Here is a 27,652-nt window from a genome sequence, read left to right on the forward strand (position 1 = left end):
CTCCACAACGAAGCTACAGCCCCAGCCCTGATCGGCTGCCTTTTCTTGGAGCTTGATAAACCTGGCATTTCTAACTTCCATGTTCCTAGGGGCTCACGATAACCATGCTTGTGCAGCTGATGACATTGTATTGATAACGTTTATACACACTGACCAGGCAGTGTGGAATCTAGAGGAGGAAATGAGATCTTAGATTTTAATATTAAATATGACTATATCCATGTGACTTATCTGTAAGAAAAGCTATGGGCTATACCAAAGTTTTATTTATTATTTATTTATTTGTTTGATTGATTATTTATTTATTTATTATTTCACTGAAGTTAGATCCAAGACCAGAAGACTTTTCTGTGGAATGTAGATGACTTTCATTTCCACGTTTGGCAGAGTGCTCGAAGCACACCCTCCTAAGACAGATGATACCATTGGGCAAGGAGAGTTTTAAATAAACAGAGCACCTTGAAGAGATTTCAAGCAAGAGCTCATAGTTCTCGCTTACAACATGTAGTGTGTTTCGGGATGTGATATATTTCTGACTAGTGTGGTACGCAGAGTAAAACTGAGGAAGGGGATTGCTACACACATCTCTGTCCTCCATCTAAGTCTAGATCTTTTCTCCACTTCACCTGCCTGTGATTTCAAGCAGGCCCACCCTTTTCTTGCCAGCTGACAGACATGTTTCCTAGTTTAGCTGCTGGGCCTGAGCTTATGTTTGCTAAGTCACAGCACTGCCCTCCCTGTAGAGTCTCCCCCCTTGTAAGGAGGGTTCCTTGTTCTACCAAACGACATTGACTGTTATCCATAGATTCTGATAATGATAGTTTTGTACTTAAGAATAGGTGGGGGGGGGGGGGCTAGAGAGGTGGCTCAGTGGTTAAGAGCACTGGCTGCTCTTCCAAAGGTCCTGAGTTCAATTCTCAGCAACCAATGGTGGCTCACAACCATCTGTAACGGGATCCAATGCCCTCTTCTGGTATGTCTGAAGATGGCAACAGTGTGTATGTGTGTGTGTGTGTGTGTGTGTCTGTGTGTTTGTGTGTGTGTGTGTGTGTGTGTGTGTGTGTTTTCAATCTTAAAAAAACATTAAAAGAACAGTTGGAGCACTTTGGTCCAGTCAACACCTAGTGTTTACATGCAATCGCAAAGCTTCCTAGCTGTTTTCTTGTTCTGGTTAATCTGTTGTTTTAATCTTTTTATTTTTTTTTTATTTAGGAACTTTAGTTTTCTCACGTGCAGTGTTCCTCGTTTAAATGTAACAGACTGTATGTGAACACAAGCACTAATAAACAGTTGTAACAGTCGACTCTCTGAAAAATACATTTAATAGCTTAAAAGAGGTTTGTTAGTCCACGGTTCTGGAGTTCCTGTCTAGAGTTGAGCAACACCATTGCTTTCAGCTCTGCTATGAACAGCAGAAGGCAACGAAAGGGATGCTTTGGTAGAACAGATGTGTCACAGGCCAGGAAGCATTCAGCCTGACAGACAGGGTTCCTGAGTCCTCCGTTGTGGGGCCTTCACAAAGAGCAAAGGGCCCAAACCAGACCCTGTTGGTCAAAGGTTTCCCTGCCTTTCTTCCAATACTGACACTACAGAACCAAGTCTTTGATAAAGGATGCCTATAAACATCATCTGGATCCACTCATCTAGCTCAGCTTCTAGAGTTCTCCACCAGTGCGGACATCCGGTTTTACTCTATACAGGCCTCCTTTGAAATGATCCACAGGAACCTGGAGAGGTGGTTCAGTAGGTAGAAATCTTTGCTACCAAACCTGATGACCTAAGATTCATCCTTGGAACTCGTAGGGTAGAAGTGGAGAATTGACCTCCATATGCTGTATGGTCCCCCACCCCCACCCTGCCTCACCCACGTACAAGCACAGACACACTCATGCAAACACCCACACATACAATAAATGTAACTTAACAATGTTATGGTAAGCGGGCTGGGTGTGTGTCTTGATCTGAGATGGCTGGTGACGTACTGCTCTGGTTAGCACTCTTGATCATCTTCTCTCTGCGTCATCTCCACTGCCGTGCGGTCTCAATGTCTCCTCATGAAATTCCATATCATTCCAGCCCTCTTATTTGACTCCAGAAACTATTATTGGGGTCCCACTATAGATTGATCCAGTAAACTCTAGCAGCATGCAGGTTTTTCATTTGGTTTGTTGTTTGTTTTCTTCTGGAATCACAGACATGCATCCCTATGCCCATCTGTCCATAGCCCTGCATGGTGTAACTAGTGTTTTCTCATGGCGGTGTGTGTTTCCCTCCAGGCTTCCGTGCAAACACTACCGTCCTAATGAGGGTTTCCATTGCTGCAATGAAGCACCATGGCCAAAAGCGAGCTGGAGAGAAAAGAGTTTACTTGGCTTATGCCTCCATGCCGCTCTTCATTTTTGAAGAAACTTAGGACAGGAACCCAAACAGAGCTGGAACCTGGAGGCAGGATCTGATGCAGAGGCCATAAAGGGGTGCTGCTCATTGGCTTGCTTCCTATGCACCACCCACCATGGGCTGCGCCCCCCCCACCCCCGCCATTGATCACTAATTGAGAAAATGCCCTACAGCGGGACCTCATGGAGGCATTGCCTCTACTGAGGCTCCTTCCTCTCTGTTGACTCTAACTTATGTCAAGTTGATACAAAACCAGCCAATACAACAGCTGTCCTCTCCCTTCCTTCTTCAAGAACCTATTTTCCAAACAATCCACTTTCTTCCTGTGTTTCTGAAGCTCTGACATTAGGTAGCACATGACACTTTTAGGACAGCTTTTTGTTTATTTTCTGCTTTGCAGTGCTGAGTATAGGACCTAGTATCTCAGGCATGTAGGCAAATGCTCTACCACAGAGTTGAAGTTTTTGTTTGGTTTAACATTAAGGGTCTCTATGCATTCGCTGAAATACGCTAAATTTCCAAGATGTCAAAAACAACCAGATTCTGGGAGACAGGCAATCTGATTTCTCAGAAAGGTAGAAACATTAGAGCATCAGCAGCCTTCATTGGTGAACTCTGTCTCTGCACTTCCAAGCTGTTTGGTTTTCATTTATGGCCTGAACAGTGGCTGAAATCTCTTCCTAGGCACAATATAATTATTTGTGGGTTATTAAAACATATGTTGATCTCAAACCCACTCACTGTTTAAAATTTTTAAAAAAAAATCAAGACAGAATCTCATTTATCCAAAGATGATCCTGGACTTGTATTACAGCTAAGGATGACCTTGAGTTTCTGATCCTTTTGTCTCCCAAATGCCGAGATTACAATTGTGCGCCACTAGGTCAAGTTTATGTGGCACCAAGGCAAACACTCAATTCACTTCCAACTTCGTGGTGGAGTCCAGCGCTGCTAACATTCTAAGCTTGGCTATCTTCCGCTGGGTAGGAATTGGTTACAGTACAACCTTTACTGTCATGATGCCTCACTATTGTCCCTTTCATGTGACAACCAACTGGACGGCAAGGACGCATCTGCAAGGGTTGAACTTTATTGAGTGGGCTGAACTCATGCTGCCTGTTCAGCAGGGTACTTTGAAGGGGTTTGATCAGCTATATAGGTGACAACCTGACATTGCGTTGGGAACCCACAGCATCTGGAAGACAGATAGGTGAAGGAAGTTTAGAAGCTAAAGTGTACATGAACCGTGCATCTTTGGTGATAAGTTTCGTAAAGTGATTGCTCTGTAGGTATGGCCAGTTCATTTCCAGACTCCGTGTTTTAAACGAGGCTCTGTGTATGGAAGCATGCTTGTCATCTTAGCCCTGAAGACAGGGAGACAAGAGCTCACTGACAGCCAACTTTGGTGAGACTGTAAATACAATCCCGTGGTTCCTGTTCCTCCACCCATGCATACTTTATGGTTTTTTTTTTTTTAAATGAAATAAGCTATTTTTAGTATAGAGCGTCTTGTGGATACTCATGTGAACTCTTCTCCTTTGCTGGCACTTGGTATTCTTACCTGTTTGCTTCCTGTCTTGTCCTCTCTCTGCCGTGATATTGGCTCTCCATTTTGTCAGTTATTGCTTATTTGTTTGTTAAGGGTCTCATATGGCCCAAGCAGATCTCAAGTACTGGGATCCCATGCATGTGCTACCACATTAGCCCTCTATTGGTTATTGTCTTAGGGTTTTACTGCTGTGAACAGGCACCATGACCAAGGCAACTCTTTTAAGGACAAAGTTTAATTGGGGCTGGCCTACAGGTTCAGAGGTTCAGTCCATTATCATCAAGGTGGGAGCAGGGCAGCATCCAGGCAGGCATGGTGCAGGCAGAGCTGAGGGTTCCACATCTTCATCTGAAGGCTGCTAGTGGAAGACTGGCTTCCAGGCAGCTAGGATGAGGGTCTTAAAGCCCATACCCACAGTGACACACCTACTCCAACAAGGCCACACTCCCTGGGCTAAGCCTACACAAACCATCACCATTATTTTTCCACCACACACCTCAAAAGAACTGCATCTTAAGATTTCCTTCCTGCCTTGAGCATGTGTGCCCCATGCCCGCCCCCATGTTCAGACAGAGCCAACTATTTCCCTTGCCAGGAGCTCCTCGTTCCAGTGTTAAAAGTCAGAGTCCAGAACGGCAGATCCAGTTACTCAATGCCATCTGCAGCACTGGCTGCTCATTTCCTACATCTTTCTTCCTTTCCCGAAGTCAAAATAGTCAGCTAAAATAGAAACCAGTAATAATATTTGTGTTCTCAGAGTGTTTTCTGCAAAGGTTTTGCTGGGCCCTGACGTCTGGCCCTTGGTGTCCCGCTGCAGCACAATTGATCTCTCACTCAGCCGTAGAAGATGGTGGACAGTTGATTTGCCAAGTTTGGCAGAATTCCTAAAAGGGAGGGGGGAGACAGACAGAGAGAGACAGACAGATAGAGAGAGACAGAGACACACAGAGAGAGAGAGAACGAGAAAGAATGAGAATATACTTTATATGCATACAAGTGTCCGGGATGGAGGGTAGTCCATCTTCTATGTTATTTTCTCTCACTCAACCTACAGCTCACCAAAGTTGGCTGTCCTTGAGCTCTTGTCTCCCAGTCTTCAGAGCTAACGTTAAAAGCATGTATCAGCACACAGAGAGCCTCTTTTAAAACATAGACTCTGGGGACTGAACTTGTACCTTCATGCCTACACCAGCAATCACTTCACCAACTGAGAGGTTCCTGTAGGACCAAATCTTCGTTCCCACTACCCCATTGTTAACTTGCTCGTTAAGCTCGTGAAGCTGGTGAGATTTGATCTTCTGTTTTCCCATGTGAACTAAGTGGCCTAATGTCTTCATTGTAAAGCTTTCCCAATCCCTGTATAGATCTTCATAAATGAGAATGGGGAGCAGGTCTGATTGGGGCTCTTTCATTTACCCCTTCCCCTCAGAGGAGAGTGATTATTGAATGAATAAAATGATGTTGTATTCCTGAGGTGGTGTGTAAGTCTTTAATCCCAGCACTTGGGGTGCAGAGGCTGTATGTATCTCTGAGTTTCAAGGCCAGCTTGGTTTACAAAGTGAGTTCCAGATTATGTAGAAAAACCCTGTCTCTAAACACCAAAAAAAAAGAAAAAAAAAAAAAGAAGAAAGAAAGAAAACAGTAATGATTTCTATTTCTATTTCATATTTTTCTGTTTATATATCTTCAATAATTCATAAGGACATTAACAATGAGATGTTACATTTTTTGATACTTTACAGCCCTCTTAATGTCTGACTTATATCACATCCACTCTCTGATGCTTTCAGCTGAATTAAATAGAAATACGACTTCACAGCTTAACTGATAAGGGGACGCAGTGTTTTCATACAGCCAGGCAGATATAGGCTTATTAGCCCACTTCCCATTGGCGTCAGCAGACACCAGTTCTTTCCTCCCTGTCCTCTCCTCTGTCCACAGGGTAGCTTCACAGTTTCCTTTTTGTACCCTGCAGAAGGGAAGGATTCAGGGTGACAGGATCATGCCTGGTACAATGACCTTGGACTACAGGGGTATGGCTTCCGTAGGTTGCTTTAAACTTAATGAATCAACCCCTTTGGAGCTTGGTCATTTCTGGGCAAGATCTGGGTTTACAGGGAATCAGAAAGGGAGAAATGAGTTTTGAGTTAGGAAGCAGCAAGAGCTCATTACAGGAGCAGCAGCAACATTGGTTATCAATGAAAGAAAACAATGGCTGTTAACCGCAGGCTGGGAGTCAGCCTGTGAGAGTCCAGTATTTGTGGTCACTGAAGAGAAATGTTTCATTCACTCACTTTGAGCTTCCTCTCAAGCCAAGGCCATTTTCTCTATAGCCATTAATGCGAAAGTATGCCCAGACTTTTCTAGACTTTGCAGTGACCCAGTCCTAACACAGTACCTTTCAGAATTGAGAAGCTCAGTTTGTCAAGCGGTCTAGAATTTTAATTGAGTCACATTTGCATCTGTTGAAAACATAGTGATTAGGTACGTCTTAATTGCAGAATGACTGGCACATCAAAGGGAAGCAGCAGCTTCGAGATTTACCTTTAAAAAAAAAAAAAGGAATGAGCAAGTGCTGTCTTTATAGTAATCACGCAGGAAGGGGCTGAGAGTTCGGTGCCAGGGGCAAGTTACTCCAGTGAAAACAACAGGGGCTTCTCTGTATTCAGAAGGAGTTAGCATCTTCTTTTCTACAGGCTGTCTGTAAAGATGAGCAGGATCAAAGTGGAAAACAGTAACATTTATGCTGCATTTAAAATAGTACATTATCTAAATATAAATTCACGATTAGTTCTGTGCTGGAGTTTCAAACAGGAGCAGAACAGAGCGAGTCTCTTGCCTGCTTGCTGCTGACAGGACACATTGCTAGTGTTTTCTTAGTAGAATTATTGTTCACATGAGTGTTTTGCATTTTTTCCTAGCCTAAGGTTGTAAACTGTTTCACGATCCTTACAACAAAGCTAGTCCTAAATATACGGACAGGTTTTAATATTATCATCTACTGTACCTGTGTCCTTAAATCATATACATGTTTTTCACAAGTTAAACACATGTAACCAATCTATTTGAACTTTTTTTTTTAAGTGTTTACACAGAGGAGCAGGGTATAGCTGGTAAATTCTTTTTGTCCTGAGTCGAAGCGTATAGAATGTGATTCCGTAAAAGAACATCTTATGTTTGTACATATGAAATTCCATATTGCTAAATATTTTTAATTAGTTGGCATGGAAGGCGTTGGTTAGATCTGCATGCCCCCAGCAGCTTTTCTGTGATGAGGTGTTACCTAAATCCGAATGTTTAGCCAGAGAAGAGAATAAAGAATCCTCTGATGTGGGCTTTAAATAGTGCACTTGCTGGGGGCAGGAAAGTGAGATGGGAGCTTTCATTTCGTAAAACAAGATTACAAAAGCAAAGTTGGTAAATCATTTAATACTTCCTCCGTTTCGTCCAATTTGGGGAATAAGTTGCATTACATACATGAGAAAATTATTCCGAATATGGAAAGAGTTGGCACAAACACTACTTCACCATATAGTGAGTTGCGAAGGCACAGTGTTTATTCTGTTACGGAGCCAAGAGAAGACATATGCCCCCTGAAATCCTGCCAAAACTATTAGGCAGAGAACCGACCGTATTGCTACTCCTGCTCCATTCATGATAATGGTCGCTGTGGAGCACTAAATCATTTACATTTATTGAGTTCCCTTTTGTTTCAGACATCATAGAGGGCCGTAAAATGTATTTGATGACACGCATAGTTCAAATGGTGGTAGCGCTCTAAGAATATACCAGAGGCCGGTTAGAGCTGGTTCTCGTCCAGTGGGTCTGTATGCCATCGCTTGATTATGGCACGTTCTAGGAGGCTTTATTGGAGGAGAGCGGTCATTTCCTGAAGGCAGAGAGAGGAATCGTGCTCAGATGTGGATCCACACATGGCTGCGGAGTCGGTGCCTTTTGTTTCTATAGGAATTGCTTTGTTGCTGCTGTCTGCCAGCCATCTCCACTTCAGGAGTGATGCCGATGGGAGGCAGACATGTATGGGTGTTGTTTGAGAAGTGTGAGGAGACAAAAGATTGTGTACATTGGATGGAAGGTCTAATAATAGTTTGTCCCCAAGCAGGACTCATACAATATCCACCAGCTTCCAATCAGCACATTACAGTATCCAGTATACTTAGGTTTTGGAGTTTCTGGGAACTCTTTCCTGGTAATTTGGTCAATTATCACAAACTTGGGACCACACCCATTTCCTAAAGGATTGAAGCAATGACCTATAAGTGGACAGAACATAGCCATGTTTGGAGGTTTGAGGCGGGATCCTGAACTCAGCTAAAGCTGTAATTGCAGTCTCTTAGATAGCTCGCATACAGTGACATATATAGCAAGCCCAAGGGCCACTGGCCAGGATCCTCATTTCTTGTCATGTGCACATTGTAAAAATCACAGCCTTAGTTCAGCATTGTGTATAAGGCTAGAGATTCTGTGTCTACCTGAAAATGTGGACTGGCCTCTTCTTACAAACTCCCTTAGTTAATATCCATGTGTTCACAGAGAGGAAAGGAAACACAATTTCTTTTTGTTTCCTTTGTCTCGTTTTGAGACAGAGTTTAGTGTAGCCAAGGCTAGCTTCAGTTATTATGTAGCTGAATACGAGCTTGAACTCCACCTCCTGAGTGCTGGGATTGCGTGTATCCACAACCACCGTGGCCTATGTGGTACTGGGCATAGAACCCAACCTCCTGTGTGCCAGGCAAACACTCCACCAACTGAGTTATATCCCAAGCTCTAAGGAAAATGTTTTCTGGGCTACCATTTCTTCTGAAGGAAGATGGTGGATTAAAGCCAGATAACACCAATGTCAAGAAAGGCTAAAGACCTTTCTAAACTCATTTTATAGGAGTCTGCAGTTCTCTTTGGTCTGACCTAGCTTCCCAAGTGAGCATCTCCGTGTAAGTCTCAAGCCCTAGCACCCAATTGCTAGCATAGCTTTTAAAAAATGGTGTGTGTGTGTGTGTGTGTGTGTCTGTGTGTGTGTGTGTGTGTGTGTCTGTGTGTGTGTATGTAGGTATGTGCACATGTAAGTGAAGGTACCCCCAAAGTCCAGAAGGGGGCATCAAGTTCCCTGGAGCTAGAGTTAGGTCAGATGGTTATGAATGTACCTATTATTTTTAAACTACTTGAATGTTTGTGAGTATGAACATATGTGTGTGGGTGCACTTGTAGAACAGAAGCTTTGAATCCCTTAGGAGCTAGAGTCACAGGCAGTTGTGAACATATCTATTATCTTTAAATTGCTTGGATACGTATGGGTATGAGCACATGGGGGTGGTGTGCTTTTGGAGCAGAAGCAGTGAGTTCCTTCGAAGCTAGAGTCACACATGGTAGTGAGACAAACAATGTGGGTGCTGGAAACCAAACTCAGAAACTCTGAAAGAGCAGGACACAGTCTTAACCACCCAGTCATCCCCACAGCTGCTGTTTGAGGCTTTGGCTGTGTCTAGGGAATGACTTGCTAACAGAATAAATACATTGGCTCCTGTTTGTTTCTTTGTTTCTTTGTTTGTTTGTTTTTACCATAATTGATTCACGGGTTTTGTTGTTTTTATTTTTTTAAGAATTATGTATTACGGGGCTGGGGATTTAGCTCAGTGGTAGAGCGCTTACCTAGGAAGCGCAAGGCCCTGGGTTCGGTCCCCAGCTCAGAAAAAAAGAACCAAAAAAAAAAAAAAGAATTATGTATTACATACATACATACATACATACATACATACATACATACACACATACACACACACACACACACACTGTAGCTGTCTTCAGACACACCAGAAGAGGGCATTGGATCCCATTACAGATGGTTGTGAGCCACCATGTTGTTAAAAATTGAACTCAAGACCTCTAGAAGAGCAGTCAGTGCTCTTAACCTCTGAGCCATCTCTCCAGCCCCCATTGGCTCCTGTTTTAAGCTGTGTGTCTAAGAATTTGTCTCCTTGGTTTTTGTCCTTCTACTCAACAGTGGGCATCTTTAAAACAATGCAGAATGGTGTTCCTTTGGCAAGGCTGTGTCATCAGTTCATCGATTAATCTCAGATTTGTGAGATATAACAGCTGAGATCTGATGTGCTAGGATGTCCTCTATGATCTTAGACTCTTAGTTCTTATCTCACTGCCTTGGTGCCCTGTGGCTGATAGGGAAGTAAGACTGAACTAAACATCAAGATCTATTGACTTGATTTGCGGGCCAAAACATTGAGAGAAAGCCTTGTCATTATATTTAGTTCCATATTGCTGCAAGTCCAAGAACATGGATCTCTTTGTTGGATCCGGAAAGAAACCATCTTGGCATTCAAGAGTTACTTAAAGCTCACACAGTCTTGACTGTGTGCATTTGGAAAGTACATTTATGGCCGGATCTCTAAAAGTGATTTCTAATAGTTATTCTTTGCAGCTGTTTGTCACTCTTTCAAATGCCAAACACAAAGGGTAACAGCAGGAGGAATGAGTTACAGACTTGTTGGTTCCCATAGAACCTCTACCTCTGCAGTTTCAGAGTAGCACTGAGCAGGTGGCCTGATTGCTAAAGCACTTACCACAGAAGCTTGGTTCTCACTGAGGCTTACACATGGTGTTAGCCTCCCAGGGTAATGACATAAGGAGAACCTGAAGACCTGTTGTCTTCAGAAACCTAAAGCCTCAGATGTAGATTGCTGGCCAGAAAGTAGCCAGCTGTCGCTGGCTTGGGATGGTGCCAATTTTTATTATTGAATGCAACACACATGTGAGTGTATCAGAAAGCTTGGTGCTGGAAGCTCACGCTGACCTGGTGGTTGCTATCGAGTGGTGTTGATCAGCAGATAAAAGAGGAGTGCATGAACATCTGCAGGGTCTTTAGCCAAGGAGAAAGAAGCACAGAGGAGGTACAGTTGGCTTAGCTGGTTTTCCCTTTGCAAATGTAGAGCACAGGACCCTGCTGGGTCTGCATGGCCTGGAGTCTTCCTAACTCTCCTTCGCTGTGCAGACTCTGTAGCAGTGAAAGCATCTCCCTGTTTGCACACCCAGACAGAAAGTCTTTCCTCTCCTGCACTGGTGACCCATGTCCATGCAGGACTGACCTATGCACCCAGATCACCATATCACATGACCCTTCTGATGAAATTTAGTGTTCTCACTTTGTCACCAAGGCTCACTGTCTTCCCTATCTCCTTCTCTCCCCTCCTTCAAGTGGAAGAAGACACAGAAGAAAGTTCAAGGTCAGGGAGGGAGTCCGTGTCCACGTCCAGTGATCAGCCTTCCTATTCTCTGGAGAGACAAATGAATGGAGACCCAGAGAAGAGGGACAAGGCAGAGAAGAAAAAGGACAAAGCCGGAAAGGATAAGAAGAAAGACCGAGAGAAGGAGAAGGATAAACTGAAAGCCAAGAAGGGGATGCTGAAAGGCTTGGGGGACATGTTCAGGTAAGTATGCAAGTACACAGCAGGGGCAGTCCTGGGCGGAGTTCCCCAGCAATTGGATGGATGGACTGCCTTCTCAACACGACGTGCAAATATCACAGGGTGCAGCAACAGAAGCCCAGCTGCTATAGCTCAGTCTTTGGTGTGTATGTCCATCTAGGTGGCACATGACTAAGTAACCGGGGTTGACAATAAGCACATCTTTGAGGTGAAATGTAAATCCCTGTCTCCTTTCTGCTCTTAGCTGCTGCCTTTGCGCTTCCTTAGGGATTTCAGCATGGTTATTTCAAGCTATTTTAGCAGCCCTTCTTGTGGTGTCCTGCCAACCACACAACAGTGGTGAGGAACCATGGACTCTTCTCTTCCTCTCTTCCTCCCACTGCCTGCAAAAGGCCCTCTGGAGAAAGGCCTATTCAAGAGATGTTTGTTCTTTTTTTGTGTGGGAACAATGGTTCATTATTTAAATTTAACACAGAGCTCAAGTTAGTTGTAGCATTTAAAGGCTCATTAATAACCAGCCTAATAAAAAAAATGTTACAGATAGAGCTTCAATTAAGCTATGTTGATTAATTTAATACTTATTACTTCAGTCTGTAAAGATTTCATTAGATGTAGTTTCTGGCTGTTTCTTGACAGTTGGTTTTGTCCCTAAATTATACTCCAGGATTACTTAGCATATCATTTCTTACAAATAGCTGTGATACAATTAAAAAAAAAAAAAAAAAAGACCAGATTCTTCAGAAGTTGCACCAAAAATCCCTGTCAATGTTCATCTCGGGCGATTTTTACAAGATTTGGATATCTGATATTAAATGCAGAGGTGATGAATGGCCCACCAAGTAAGCCCCAAACGCAACAAGGAAATGTCTAAAATTGAAAATGCACCATACACACAACCTCTGCTTCTTTTTTTCCGAAATAGAGTTCTCCTGCCTTGTGAGTCCTTTCGTTTGCTTTCCGTTCTCAAAATGGGAATGGGAGAATTTCGTCTTCCTAGAATTTCTTGAGTTACAGTCCTCAGGGTGCCCTCAACCTGAAGGCTACAGGGTATGTTCTGCAGCTTTCACAGCAGTGTGTCCTGTGGGTGTCCGACGGGTCAGGGCTGGGGAAGAATGACAGCGGAGACTCACATTGACCGGTGTCGGCCGGTCGGCAGCTCAGCTGTAATATACAGAATACGTGTGTTCGCCTCTCCCCTCCCCCCTCCCCAGAACCTTGGCACCCTCGCAGCCTTTCATGCTTCTTCCTTGTTAATATGCTGTTCTTTCTGACTGTGTTTTTCCTCCCTGATGATCTTTCTTCATTATAGTGCATATTGCATGCCCATACATATTTATAGGATGGAATCATAACCACCACCCGATTCCAACTCCTGTGATACCTCGGGAAGCAGGGGGTTTGTTCCACTTTGGCCAAGCGGCGGCTCATGAGCTGGCACCCGCACAATGCACAGTAATGAGGCTGCCACCTATCAGTAACATCTTGGTTAGACAAGCAAAGATGGAGGAGACCGGGCCCCAGGCCTGTGGCCGTACATCTGCCTACAGCTCTCCCCTGAAGGTCTCGCTAGTAACAGTGGATTCTTGTTCTTTCATCACCAGAAATCACCTGATAGGTTCAGGGCCCTGTCCTTCATGGGGAAATAGCAGATGAAGTCCCAGCTTTGAAGGACGACCTTATAAGTGTTCTTTGTCTGCAGTTTGCAGCTCCAGTGGTAGGGCTTCTTCTACTGAGGGTTAGTGGAGGGGATGTGGGCCCTGAGGAGCGGCTCTCTCTCTGCTGAGCGCCATGGTAATATAAGCACTGCGTGAAGTGTTTTCTCTCGTCCTGAGCCCATGGGCTTGCCTGAAGTGAGAGCCAGCTTCGAGACAAAGAAGTTGGCCCACTTGGAAATTCAAAAGCCTATAAAACTATGAAAGTCAAATTATACATAATGGCACTAAAGGTTTTTGTTTTGTACAATGGAGTTCACATTCTCCCAGTGCTTAAGACCGGCTAGGAAGACAATCCTGGGCACTTAAACTTTCATGGGCACCTGGAATTGGCCTTTTGTGAAGTTAGCTCACGTGGATCGTCTTTTGGGGAACTGTGCTAAGCCATTTTTAAGTACCAACATTATTACCAAAAACAAATTATATTTTACAATCAAAGGCAGCAAAGGCTCACAGTTCATCACCTTCTAATTATCTTTTTCTGTATGAGCTCTGCTTCTGAGATGACTAACAGTGGGCAGGTCTATGTACTGTGTGCCTCAGGCTATCGTACCTGCCCCGCCTGGCTTGTGGACAGACATACCACACGCCTCCAAGTCAACCATCTTGGGAGCATATTACTAGGGAGGCCAAGGAATCTCACAAGACGGGGTTGGTCTCACTCCGCATGGTAGAGTGCGACTGTGTTTCTGGGTAGGGTTGCAATATCTTTTCTGCCTGGGATGTGGGTGAGTTCTAAGTCTGTACTGCTGCTTCAGCCTTTTCCTGTTGAAGCTCACCTGACACTGTTCCTTACAAGTGAGTTAAGCATAATCTCTAAATGTGAAATGGTGTGTGTGTGTGTGTGTGTGTGTGTGTGTGTGTGTGTGTGTAAGAGAGAGAGAGAGAGAGAGAGAGAGAGAGAGAGAGAGAGAGAGAGAGAGAACTGTTATTAGAATTTGTGGAGCCTCATTAGAATTTTCAAACATTTTATTGATCTTTTTTAAAAAGATTGATTTCATGTGTTTTGTATGTGTAACCATGCACGTAGCAATGCCCATGGAGGTCAGAAGAGGGTTCCTAGGTCCCTAACTGGAGTTAGGGAAGTTTTAAGCCCCCATGTGGGACTGAGAATATAACTCCATGTCACCTGTAAGGGCAACATGTGGTGCTAACCACTGAGACATCCGTCCATTTTCAAGCATTTTCAATGGCCTTCTGTACCTGATGGATTAAAGATTTGAGGATATCCAAGCCTCTTGTTGCTCACCCCCTGGACCTACCTAAACTCCATATTGAATGTAATACCTTCTTGAAATGAGTTCCTTCCTTTCTCTGTGTTCATTGAGTGAAACTGTAGGTGACACTTCTAAAAGTACAGGTCAGCACGTAAGCATCTGAAGTTTGCCGAGATTCAAATAGGGCAGCCAGTGTGGGAGTCATGATGCAGCTGTGCGTTTCTGTGTACTGCTCTTTTTTGCTATCTTGTGGTTTAGACAACAAAAAGAAATGACTAAGAAGACAGGGGTATTCGGGTCATGAGGGAGGCTAGGTTCACACGGAGGTCAGAGGTCAATCTCAAGTGTCAATAGTCAACTTTCTTGCTTCGAGGCAGGGTCTCCTGTCACTGACCACTGCACAAGCCCACCCATCTGACATGTGAGCTTCTGGGGACTCTCTTGTCTCTGCCTCTCATCTTGCCATATGTGCACTGGGATCATGGATTCATGCTGTTCTACCTGGTTTTTCATGGAGTCTGGGGATCTGAACTCTGGTCCCTAGGCTCATACAACAGCAAATACTGCAACCTCTGAGCCATTTCCCCAGCCCAGGAGTGTAATTTACTTGGTGCAGTCATGTAGTTTTTTTTGTTCTGTTTAATTAGTGAAATAATAAGTTTTCCTTTACAATAAGGAGACTCAGCTCTATTCTACCCCCCCACACACACACAGACACACAGACACACAGACACACACACACACACACACACACACACACACACACACTGCACATCCTGGACATATAGTTTCCTGCTTCTCATAGTGAAAGGTCACAAATATGCTTTAGTTGTTGATAAACAGCTCCAGGGACATCTGTATGAGTCACGTGAATCCCTCTTCAGTTTGTCAGTTTCGGAGTGGGTCAGTTATGAAAGCTAGCTGCCCTGTGCTAGGTTTCAGTGACTAATTTAAAACGATAAAGACTTAGCAAATGCGTAATGCCTTGTGTTTGTGTGGATGGCTCAAGTGTGGCATCTTCTTCAGCATAGAAGGGCTCCCCTGCCGTCCGTCATTCAGATGGATTCGTATATAAGAGGCCAGAGAGGGAAGGTGGATACCTGAGGATAATTGTCCTTAGTAGCGCGTGCCAAAGCCAGGGGAAGTCCGAGACTCTCACATTCCGGAGTATAGAACATTTCTGAGAACTCCACTACTTCCTGGGGTTTCGCTGTAGACGGAACAAGGGGAAAGGTCCCATGTGCCTCTTGAGGGGAGGCGGCAGCACTTTCAGCCATGTTTCTGCTCTGGTCTCCATCTTGTCAAGGATATTACCAATGAGCACACCAGTGTGTGCTTGTGCATGCATGTATGGCATGTGTGTATGTGTGTGGGGGGTGTGTGTGGGTGGGGGTGAGGGTGGGTGTGTGCATGTATGGTGTGTGCATGTATGCGTGTGTGTGTGTGTGTGTGTGTGTGTGCGTGTGAAGTTGGGACGGGGAGAGTTTCTCTATGTGTGTGCATACAGAACTAAAAGGCCAGCACTGAGTGTCTTCTTCCAATGGCTTCTATACATCACTCTCTCAGTATTTATGTTGAGACAGGGTCTCTCAAGGGGACCTGGAGCTTGCTGTTTCAGCCAGACTGGCTGGCCAGTGAAGCCCTGAGATCCTTATTTCTCTCCTTCCTCAGCACTGGGGTTACAGTGCAGCCAAGCCCAGCCTTTTTCACGGGTGCTGAGGTTACACGGAAGTAACTTTACCCATGGTGAGCCGTGTCCCTGGACCCTGTTTTGTGTTGTAAGACAGGATCTCTCCCAGGTTGCCCTTGAACTTGCAACTCTCCTGTCTCCTCCTTCTGCTTTTCCAGTGCTAGGATGTTAGGTGTGCACCACCATGCCCAGATGAGATTTATAAGCGTGAACAGCTATAACCATGGAAAAGAAGAGCAAAAAGTAACACTTTCCTTAAGATGTATTTATTCTGTATGTGCACATGCGTGTGAGCATGCATGCAATGGCAAGTCAGTAAAACTTGTGAGAGTCGGTTCTCTCCGTGTGAGTCCTGGGGTGTCATATAGGTCTCTAGGACTGGTAGCAGGCACCTTTACTCCATCGTCCATCTTACTAAAGTTGAATCCTGCTATTACAAGTTAAAACAGTCACCCAGAACTGGTGACACTTCTTGATTTGGGTCTGGAAAAGGACATGGGTAACCGGGTTTGAGGCATTGGGTGACATCAGATGCAGTGCTATAAAGTAGCTTGCTCTTTAGAACACCATCACTACAATCACAAGGTCAGATCTCACACCTCACTGGAATGGTGTGGATGACCCACCTCGGGCTTTTCTGGGAAGGGCGAGTGCATGTGGTGGCTCTCTCACTGCGCTTACTAACCTTGTCTGTACGTGTTTCTCATCCAGCCTGGCCAAACTGAAGCCGGAGAAGAGATGAACAGCATGCCAGACTCAAACTGTCTTGGACAGCACAAGTTGCACAATTGTTTTTTAAAAGCACGGTGTCTGGGCTGTGGCTCAGTCTAGAGTGCCTGCCTGGTGTACACAAAGCCGTGGGCTCAATCCCCAGCACCCTATAAACCAGGTGTGGTGACACATGCCTGTCATCCCAGCATTTGGGATGTGGAGGCAGGAGGATCAGAAGTTCAAGGTCATCCTGCACTACGTAGTGTTCGAGGCCAGCCTGGGATACACGAAACGTGTCTCAAAGAAAGGTTTTTTTAAAATCCAAACAATAAATTTACTTTTAATGACTTCTTAGTGGCTGTTGACGAGTTTTGTTTATGCCATAAGTTTGGATGATGTAGGGATTTCTATTATAGTCTATTTGGAACTTTTGATATTGATTTCACACTCTGGGGTTTATGTTTCAGAAGACAGGGATATGAGGTTTTGTTCCCCCCCCCCTCTCAGGTTTTTTGTTTTGTTTTGTGTTTTTTTTTTTTAATATTTATTTATTTAACGTACACGAGTACACTATAGCTATCTTCAGACACACCAGAAGAGGGCATCAGATCCCATTTCAGATGGTTGGGAGCCACCATGTGGTTGCTGGGATTTGAACTCAGGACCTCTGGAAGAGCAGTCAGTGCTCCTAACCGCTGAGCCGTCTCTCCAGCCCCTTGTTTTGTGTTTTTTAATTACCCCTTTTTCTTACTCGATGAGCATAGCTACGAACAGATACCAACTGGATGTTTGAGTCCCTGCACCCAAGATGAAGTACAGAAGTAAGGGTTCCCGTTTTGTCTCCCACATACCTTGGCAATGAGGGAGAATCCCAGACTGGGTTAGGGAGCGGGAGCGAATTGAGGAATGTGAAGGGCAGTCATCTGCCCCACCTGGGATGAAATGCCAAGTGCAAAGATCAGAAATCCAATGGTTGGGTCTGAGGGGACCTCTGGGCAAGTGTCAGTCTCTCGGTGGGTTGCAGGTTCCAGACAGAAAAAGCAGTCAAGAAGAGTTTCTAGGGTGACAAAATTGGCAGCTTCTCCCAGTGCCTCAAAGTGGACCCACCTATCCATAGGATTGCAGAGAGCAAGGAGTGGAGAGAGGCATACTCAGTAAGGAGTGTCTTAGTCAGGGTTCCTATTCCTGCACAAAACATCATGACCAAGAAGCAAGTTGGGGAGGAAAGCGTTTATTCAGCTTACACTTCCACATTGCTGTTCATCACCAAAGGAAGTCAGGACTAGAACTCACGAAGGTCAGGAAGCAGGAGCTGGTGCAGAGGCCATGGAGGATGCTGCTTACTGGCTTGCTTCCCCTGGCTTGCTCAGCTTGCTTTCTTATAGAACCCAGCACCACCAGCCTAGGGACAGCACCACCCACAATAAATCTTCCTACCCTTGATCACTAATTGAGAAAATGCCTTATAGCTGGATCTCATGGAAGCATTTCCTCAAGGGAGTATCCTTTCTCTGTGATAACTCCAGCTTGTATCAAATTGACACAAAACCAGCCAGTACACGGGGTTTTAGGAAAAGCTGCGTGGCCCAGTGTCCTATGTCCGTGAGGTGGAGCACAACTGTCTCCTGCTTAGGGGGAAGCAGGCTGCAACTTTCCATCTTTCCATTATTCATGTCCCTAGAAGTCTCAGGTACACTTGCTTCTGTCTCCTGAGATGTTAGAGCTGTGTGCCCTTATGGGACATGGGCATGAAGATGAATACCCTTCAGAAAAGGCTGGCCTGAAATCAGCTTGGGCAGGAAAGGCGTTGACTCCTTGCTGCTTCTGTGGAAATGTCCAGCCCCCAAATCACCCTGGAAGGCCCTCACATGGCCTTAAGGGGGCAGCTAGTACAGGTCTCTTACCTTTGAAAAACCAGCCATGCCTGGAGTTTTAAGGCACAGGTCTAATTGTCATGTGCATTAAAGGGGCCAGTTTCACATGGATAAAATTAGATGGTGGCTTGTGTGTTCTTGAGATTTAAGGACTGCAATTAAAGCACAGATATAAAGAACTAGGGTGTGGCTCAGTTGATAGAGTGTCTGCCCAGCATGCACAAACCCATGCATGTGACTCCCCAGCACGTCATAAACTGGGTATTGTGGTGTGTGCTTGTAATTCCAGGATTCAGGCATTACAGGCAGGAAGAACCTATGTAGTGAGCTCAAAACTAGCCTGAGATACACGAGACCCAGTCTCAAAAAGATACAATACAAAACAACACAGAAAGTGCATTTGCAGAACTGCCCCTATAAACAAAACACAGAGTGACACATTAAAATGGGAAGAAAGAAGGAGAATGGAAACATTTTTCTTTGTTTATTTTTTTTATTGCTCATTTGTTTTTATTGTCTCTGTGCAGAGAATAACCTTCTTTTATAATTGTCCAAACCTGAGAGGCTTTCTTGAAATAACTTCTGAATCTGTAAACCCCAAGGGCAACTTAGTATGTGCTGCTTTTAATTCCCACCTGAGCAGGGTTTCCTGTTTCTTAACCCTGGAAACTATGTATCAGACTGACCTGTTACTAATGATGAGTTCAGGCAACTGATCCGTATTTTCCAAGTATCCTTCTCATTAGAACATTTAAATGGAGTCCTCTAACACCCAAGGTGCTGATGGCTGAGTGAAGAGGTGAGGTGATGGGGAGCTGGCAGCCGCTGTCCTTTGCAGACCTACAGTGTGGGGTGAATAGAAATGTCCACACGAGGAGGACGACGCCTGCTTTGTCCTCTCTATAAAGCAAACCAGTTTTTAAAAGGAATTTTTCTTGACAGTTCTGAGCTGCTAAGTCAATTTCGATCCTACACTCTGTAGAAAATGGAATCTTTTTCCTGCAATTGACGTGAAAATTGAAGGCTAGTGACTATTCACTTTCTAATAATGCAGGGTAAATAAATGTTATCACACCGCTAAAAGATGTACTGGAGACCGACTCAGCAGCTTCCCCATCAGTGAGGCGCTTTTATCTGTGCCATTGGAGGCCCTGTATCTTTTACATTTAATGTGATAGATCAAGTAGACCTTATTCCAAAATGTGTTTTTATCAAGCCACAGATTAATATACAAAGTAATCGTTTTGTCTTCTCAAGGGACTTTCAACGAAGTGTCTGGACGCCCGATGTCCTGCATAACTGAGTAGCTTATAGCTTTCTTCTATGCATGCTTAATAATTGCTTATTTAGAAACAGGTTGAATTTCCCCTCATAGCTGAACAGCTGTGAGACCTGCTTTTGGCCTTCATGCTTGAGTTTTGTGTTGTTCTGGGGTCCTTGTTTATGCTTTCAGTGGTGGGGAGTATCCTGGAACCACGCAGACCCTTGTTGGCTTTCTCCAGGCCCTGGCACTAATGCTTCCTTCACCCTGCGTCTTCCCTGTCTGATCACCCACACTATCCTGCAACCTAAGACCATCCTCCATCATGGGGAAGAATCCCTCAGCTATACCTCCCCTTCCAACTCCTTGCTTCTATTTCCCTCTCTTCATGACAAACTCTTTGCTGTCTCCATTTTGGCAATGCCCCTCCCAGTCTTATATAGAGTAGGCTAGACTTCACCTCTCTATGTAGCCAAGAATGATCTTGAATATCTGATCCTCCTGTACCACCTCCTGAGTGCTGGAATGACAGGTGTGTACCACCACGCCTCCTTTATGTGGTTCTGGGGGTGGAGCCAGAGCCTTGTACAAGTCAGGTATACTCCTGAATGAACCATATTCTGAACGGCTTACTACCATTTTCCCTTGAACCTTTTCACTAAGTCTCTGTCTGACCCTGATCTACAAAGTTCTCTAGCAGCCCCCACTCTGATGCTCTCACTCTTTCTAGCCTATGCTGGACCCATCAGCTTGCTGTCCGCTCTGCTTGCTTTCCTTCCTAATCCTGTGCCATCTAGTCCTCTAGTGCTGGGGCTCTGCAGGACCAGTCCTTTCTCCTTTTCTCTTACATTTTTGGTTGTGAGCCTTGCCTTTAAGAGCTGAGCCATCATTTCAGTTCCTTTCTCCTCTTCTCTATACTGTTTTCTTCCTCATTTTTGGTAGCACAGAGAACAGGTATTATCTGGAACAGAGTCTTCAGGTTCTAGGCCTAAGGAGAGGACTCTCCCAAGTTTATACCTCTAGCCCAGGCGTCTCCTTTGAGCTCTGGATGGGCAGTGCCCTCGTTGACATTTTTGCTTGGGTATGGGCTGGTGGCTGCAAGACTATGTGGTCCATGTCTGCTCCCAGAGCTGTGCCTCTTCCCTTTCTCTGTATGGCTCTCTTCTTCTCTTAATTAGCTCCAAAACTTTGGGACAACTCTTGATAGTAATTCTTATACCAAACAGTAGGCTTATCTATTACCCTGAAGATTCAATGCTTGTGTTGTTTCCACTGTGGCCATACAGGGCAGCTTGTCAATGACCAGAGTCAAACATGGAGGCTGCAAGGCATCTATGGGGCAACTTTTGGAGTTGACTGGGGAGTGGAAGTAGAAGGCCTGAGTATTTTCAATCTTTTGACCCATACCTGCACCCCGTACCCTTTCTGGTTTAGACAGAGTATGCCCATTGCAGGTGGAAGCTAGAAGCTGTAGTGAGTGTCTCTTCTGTTAGCAGCCTGCCATGGCTTTCCACACCACCCAGTTCCAAGTGCAAACCTTAGTCATGGACCCCAGAGCTCCACAGCATCACCTGACCTGTGATGCTGATCCGCTGAAAACACACACACACACACACACACACACACACACACACACACACACACACACACACACACACAGCTTCCCTGTTGAATCTGTGGTATTTCTGCTTTGCAGGGTGGTGGATCTAAAACTGAGAACTGCACTCTTTGCTACATTGGCATGTCCTACCATACTTCTTGTTACAATGTATCTTCTCTCCTTCCCACTGGCTGTCCCCTGTGAATATCTATCTATCTGTTTCCTTGGGTTAAAGCTGACAATGGCAGAGAATATTAGCTTCTGTGCCCGCTGTATCCTTGGCAGACTGGTACACAGCACCCAGGAATTATAACAGAAGCTAACTGAGCATAACTCCCTCCTTGACTTCTACCTTTGTGCCTAAGGTTTCTTTTACAGCTTTTGGGGCAGCTCTACCCAGCTCTCTGGGACTGTAAGAGTGCCTGGCCATGACATCAACTCAGAGCAGCCGTCAAACATTGGCCCAGAAGCCAATATAAACATACCTCTGGTTCCTGCATCATTAACTGTAAGTGGCGTTTTATACCCTAAGCCATAAAGGGTAACCTTCTAAGCAGGACATTAGAGAGCCAGGTGCTGGCAGAAATCAGTCACTACCATCAGAATCCCAGTGCACAGCACACTAAGCAGGGTGGTGCTCCCTACTGCATTCCTGAGCTGATCTATGTCACCAGGCACTCCTTGTCCTCAGGATGATGGCCTTGGGAGCACATTCCTTTGGCTGGCTGTTCAGAATTCCCTTTGCCTTGTACCTCTTTCTCTGGCTACTGTTCCTAGCTATTTCCTAGAAACCTCCACCCTTCTCCTTCCCGACACAGGTCAACCTCTTTTAAATCTAGACAATGGCAGCAAGTATTGAGCAAACCAGACCTGTTAGTAAGCAGAAGTCAGGTAAGCGATACACCCTTGTCTGAAGGAACTACACATTTGTGACAATGCCAGTCAGTGCCCCTTTGGAAGAGGATCCCACTGTCCACATCTGCCTTGCACTTGTGCATCCTGGCACTGAGCAGACATCTTATAGGGTATTCTTTCCACATTATGTAACATGTTACATGTCTATTACATGCTATGATGGATGTGTTCTGTGCTCAGCCTTGCACAGAAGATATCCTAGCCATGTTCATTTCCACACGTTGGTGATTAATTCAAGCATGATGTAATGCTGCAGTTTCCACATAAGGGTGTCGCTAAGATTCAGAAAATGGGGGTAGGATCCTTCCCTCTAAGAAGCCGGGAACCCTCACTCAAAGGGCGTGAGCAGCCACTGAGGCATATGTCAGCATCGGGTCTTTTCTTCCCTGGATGGGAATTCACACATGCAGGCACACATGTGCCTCAACAACAGGGGGTGCTCTGGAGCTGTCATGGTCTCCTGCAGGGCAAACGTGGAACGCACATGGCTGCTGCTGTGTGAACTCAGCTGGGACCTAACCCACTCCTGCAGCTCTGCATCTTTAGGCACTCCTAAATGAGGTGTGGTTTGACAGGGTGATGACAGCCACACCTCCTTACCCTCTCTTTCCATAATATTTATAATACTTATATTGTAATTAACTGCTCCCCACCCCCAAGCTCTCTGTCTCTTCTTTTTATGTCTTTGAGAAAGAAAACTAAGGGCACCCAGGATTGTGGCTCTGTGGGCCCACGGCACACAGATTGAGCACACATGCAGACCCATTACTGGGAATGAGGGCAGGGTGGGGGTCAGGTGGGGGTGAAGGCAGAAGGATGGGAGGGTCAAGGTCATCGTACACTACTCGACCCCCCCCCCCCCATCTCAGGAAAAGAAAGATGACATCATATTCTGGGTCTCCATGGTAACAGAAGTAGGATGGGCTGAGTGGATTGTGGACCCCTGTCCCTGTAGCATTCCTTCTACTCATCATGTTTCTGTTTGGTGACATTACCGCTCCTGGGCCCTGTTTCTGGCTTTGTGGGGCTCATGCAGGCCATGACTTCTTTACGGGAAGAGCTTTCCTTGGGCAGCCTGTGCAGCTGGCATGTAGCAGCCATTGCATGCCGAAACCGGTGTACATCTGCTGAGAACATTATTTCCCCTAACCCGTTTAATCCTCGCCATAATCCTAGATGGTGCTATTTTTAGCTGCACTTTATGGGTAGAGATACTAACAACACCACCGGGGATCAGTGAAGTGACTTAACTTTCCAAGTCACACTGTGAAACAGGGGTGGTGCCCACTGAAATCCAACATTCTACCTTGGGGCCAAATCCTGGAGCCAGGTGCCAAGCTGGCCAGCCTTTTTGTCTCTCTTTGGGGACCATGCTGCCGGGTCAGTGCGTGGGCCACAGTTGCTGTGAAATTCACCCCAACGCTATTGTGTGAACTGCCCAAAGCAAGCGTTCCTGTTCTAGATCTGAGAGACAAGTGTTGGTGCCCTTTGGTCCTGACTGTTCAGTTTCGTTTCTACCTGACTTCCGCACTGTTTTCTCTCTATGCCTCCCGGTTCTTCTTATTACCCCCAAATCCTTCTTTTCTCTCCTCCCCCACCCAGCCCTTTCCTGGGATAAAACTCAAGGTGTCCTGTTCCTCAGGCAAGCATTCGCCTGTTTGCCCACACTTCCCCAGCCCCGTCCTCCAAAACTGATCATAAGGAGCTTGCTGTTGAATCAAGCATTTCCGCCTGTACATACCTCCTCTCCTAAGTGACTGTCCTTCATGTATGGCAGAGACTTTCACCAACACTGATGGTAAGTGTAGCCTGCTCATTCTCCCACTGACCAGGACAGTCCCACCGAGCTCCGGTGCCAGTCACGCTTCTACCAGTCATTTATCCCATTCCTTGCGTGCACCCTTTGCACCTCGAGCCTCTCTTTGGCTCTGCCGCTCTTCGCTCTTGGAACAAGTATGCAGTCATCCTTGCCTGCTCAGAACCTGTCTGTACTCCTTCCTCCAGGGATAATTCTACCTTGGCTGTCTCTCCGTCTGCCCACCTGATGCTGACTATGCAGAAGAGCGTGTTGCTCCTCTCCGCCTCTGCCCGGGACAAGATGCTGTGCTCAGCATGTCTCCTGCTGCGGTTCTCTCTGGAATCTTCCAGCCGTACCTTCAGGGTCCAGGGCTGTGGCTCAGTGCTGGAGCAGTTTTTCCCACTATGTATGAGGTCCTAGTTCTGTGTCCAGCCACTCTCTGTTTATGCAGCAACTCTAAGCCATCGCCTACCCCGAAACTGATGGGAACCATGTGTCAAGTTGAACATGTAAACCTCAAGAATTCCACATGTTCTGATTTAGAAGGGGGGAGTAGTTTCAGGCTTAGCTCTGGAATAGCCCTGCGTCTGGCAGGCACACTCTCTACCACTGGACCACAAGCTCCAAAGCCTTATTTCCTGTTTTGTAATCATAGATGATGTCATCTTTCTCCCTCAGCTGATTCTGACATAGTTACCTATAAGAAAACAATCATGGGTGCGAGTGGACCGACATTGTCCTCATTTTTTGCTGCGTTTTGTTAGTCTAAGGCGGGGCTCCTGTAGCCCAGCTGGCCTGAAACTCACAAAGTAACCTAGGACTTTGAACTTCTGAGCCTGCTGCCTCTCCCTCTGTGAGTACTGAGATTATAGGATAGACATGCACCAACCCACACTTCTGGTTCTATTCCAGGCTGAGGATCAGCCCCCAGGGCTTTGCTCCTGCTAGGAAAGCCCCTCACCAGCAAAAACACATCCCCACCCATAGAGGTTCACCTGTAAAGCTTTCCCTGGGCTTCACAGCAGCTCCTGGACATTGATTGGAGTGTGGTGGCAAAGTAGAAGTTGTCACGTATGCAAGCATGCCACTGAGCTGTCCTGGCTCTAGTGAAGAAAGGTGGATCTGGACTCTCAGGTCAGGCTTGGTTTGGCATGGCCTCTCCAGGGGGTGTGGACTTGTAAATGAGCAGCCAAACCACTGAGCACTGTCAGCACTTCCTGGTGAGTTCACAGTTAAAAATTAACTTTCACAGCTCCTCTGGTCAGTCCCTGCTGAAGCTCACTGTCAGTGAAGGAAGTTGGTATGGCCCTAAGTGTGGCCAAACGGGGCACTGTCCCTAAGTGTAGCCTAACTGGATACTGTCCCCAAAAATGGCCCAACCCAGCGCCGTCCACAAGTTCCTGGTGCCTCTCATGCAGTGACAGCCACTGAAGTGGATGCCTTCCATCCCTCGACACATCTAAACTTTACCCTCATCCCGTCCTGTCAGCTGTACTGTTAAGACTACTTGTACATTAACATGGTCACGTGCGCATAAAATCCAATCCTCTGACAAAAAGCCTCCGGGCAGAAAAAGAAACCATTTCACCCTCACCTGGCAGTAATGGATTCTGATACGAGCAGGCGAATGTGGGTCTTTTCCCAACCTAGACCTAGCATCCAGGATTGCTTTAATAATTGTGAGACACAACCAGGTTTCACACTTTCGACAGCATTTAGAGCAGGGCTACCACTGGTTAATGGCAGGGCCGGCCTCCTGATAAGTGGGTTCCACCCCAGTGGGCTTTGTGAAGGGTGGTCCAGACTCTCTCCTGGGAACTTAGTGCTGAAGGGTCTAGCCTAGACTAACAAGTCTGAATACATTCAGAAAATGGCGTGGGAACTGAATAGAGTGTTTTGCTTTAGGTACAATCTCCAGTGTTTTATCCATCCTCTTCAGTAACAAGTACGCTCGGGCTTGCTAACCATTGTACATGTAACACACACGTGATACCCAAAACAAATTTCTCAAAGGATCATACACATTCCCTTTCGATGCTCTCTGGTCATACTGGATATGCAGCCATAGTTGAAAGTAGAGTGCATGGTGGAATTGGCCCACGGTGTTTAGTGCTGCCCACCAACCCCTGGGCATTACCTGCCTGCCACACACATGGTCCAGAATCGTCAGCCACTTCCTGTTTCTCCCCAGAGATCAGGTTGACGCTGGCCACTGCTGATGTTGCTATTATTCCTGACTCGTTTCGTTCGCTGTTTGTTTGTTTGTTTTTGAGATGGTATCTCGTACTGGCTAACCCAGGAATGGTGACAGAAGCTGGATTATAGGGTTCAGGATGTGAAGGGCTCATTTTTAAATAAAGTATTCCCAAAGTACAACTTGCTGGGACAGCAAATTAGTGGCAAATCTTGCTGACTGTGGTTTGTGTCTTACCTGACCAGAGAGAGGAGTTATGGCATGCTTACTGGGTTTCTTTCTATCATGTGGTTGGAGCCGGTATCTTTCATACATGGCTTTCCCCAGAGGTCTTGTTGGGTGAGAGTCAAAATCAGTACTTCCCTCTAAACTCCCCACTGAGAAGATACTAAGTAAAAAATAAGAGGGCATCATCAAAGCACCAGCTTCATTCTCTCCCTCCATTCTCCCTCCCTCCCCCTCCCTCCTCCCTCTTCTCTCCTTTCTCATTCTCTCTTCCCTCCCTCCTCCCTCCCTTCTCCCTCCTCCTTTCTACCTATCTCCTTCTCTTCCCTTTTCTCTTTTGCAGTAGTTGGAATCAAACTCCAAGCTTTGGGCATGCTAGGCAGGCACTTTATCAACAGAACTATATTCAGTCAAATTTTAGCAATTTATTCATTTGAAACTGTTTTTATAGTGTACTACCGTCTACCATGACTTCACTTGTGATCTCAGTCTCTTTTTATCTCCAGGGTCCCTGTCATTCAGACTCAAAAAGAAATAAAATAAAAAATTAAAAAGTTCCCATAATTTGTTTTATTGAGGAAACAGCATAATTTTTTTAGATTCAATTTTAAGATTTTGCTTTTATTTCTATTCACACAGTGGGAGGTTGCATGGCAAGTGAAGAAAGGGCATCAGATCCTCAGGAGCTGAGGCTGCAGGTAGCTGAGGTCTCGTAAGAGGTGAACTCAAGCCTTCTGAAAGAGCAGTGGGTACTCTTAGCCAGCAAGCGATCTTTCCGTTCCCAGGTTCTGCAGGTGTAAGTTCTGTAAGAAGTAAGACCTCTTCTGCAAGAGGCATTTCTGCTTTGTTTCCATGTAGCACAAGTAACCGGGAAAAGGGCTTTCTTCCCTGAGAAGCATCTCTGTCCTTCTAGCCACATGGATGATAGACAGGAAGTAACTACAGAGAAAGCACAGCTGATGTTGTAGCTGATGTTAACCTTCCGCTCCCCTGCTCCTACTTCCCAAGTGCTGGAATTATGAGTCTGCACCACTATGCCTGGGTGTGTGCGGGGCTGA

At 45.6% G+C, this 27,652-nt stretch overlaps 1 protein-coding gene across 18 annotated transcripts in view; it reads left to right on the plus strand.

Moving 5' to 3' along the window:
- Pard3 (par-3 family cell polarity regulator) overlaps nucleotides 1-27,652 on the plus strand; it is a 549,854-nt gene that overhangs the window by 355,000 nt on the left and 167,202 nt on the right. For 14 of the 18 annotated variants that reach the window (XM_006255828.2, XM_039098024.2, XM_017601367.3 and 11 more), the window contains one exon: nucleotides 11,169-11,400. In XM_006255828.2, the coding sequence (XP_006255890.1) occupies nucleotides 11,169-11,400 (232 nt within the window). Of the gene's footprint in view, nucleotides 1-11,168; nucleotides 11,401-16,727; nucleotides 17,082-27,652 lie in introns of those variants that run through there. The other 4 variants (XM_006255836.2, XM_006255837.2, XM_017601369.2 and 1 more) reach the window with 1 other exon arrangement.

This window comes from Rattus norvegicus, chromosome 19 (genome assembly GCF_036323735.1).
Source record: "Rattus norvegicus strain BN/NHsdMcwi chromosome 19, GRCr8, whole genome shotgun sequence".
Classification (NCBI taxonomy): domain Eukaryota; kingdom Metazoa; phylum Chordata; class Mammalia; order Rodentia; family Muridae; genus Rattus; species Rattus norvegicus.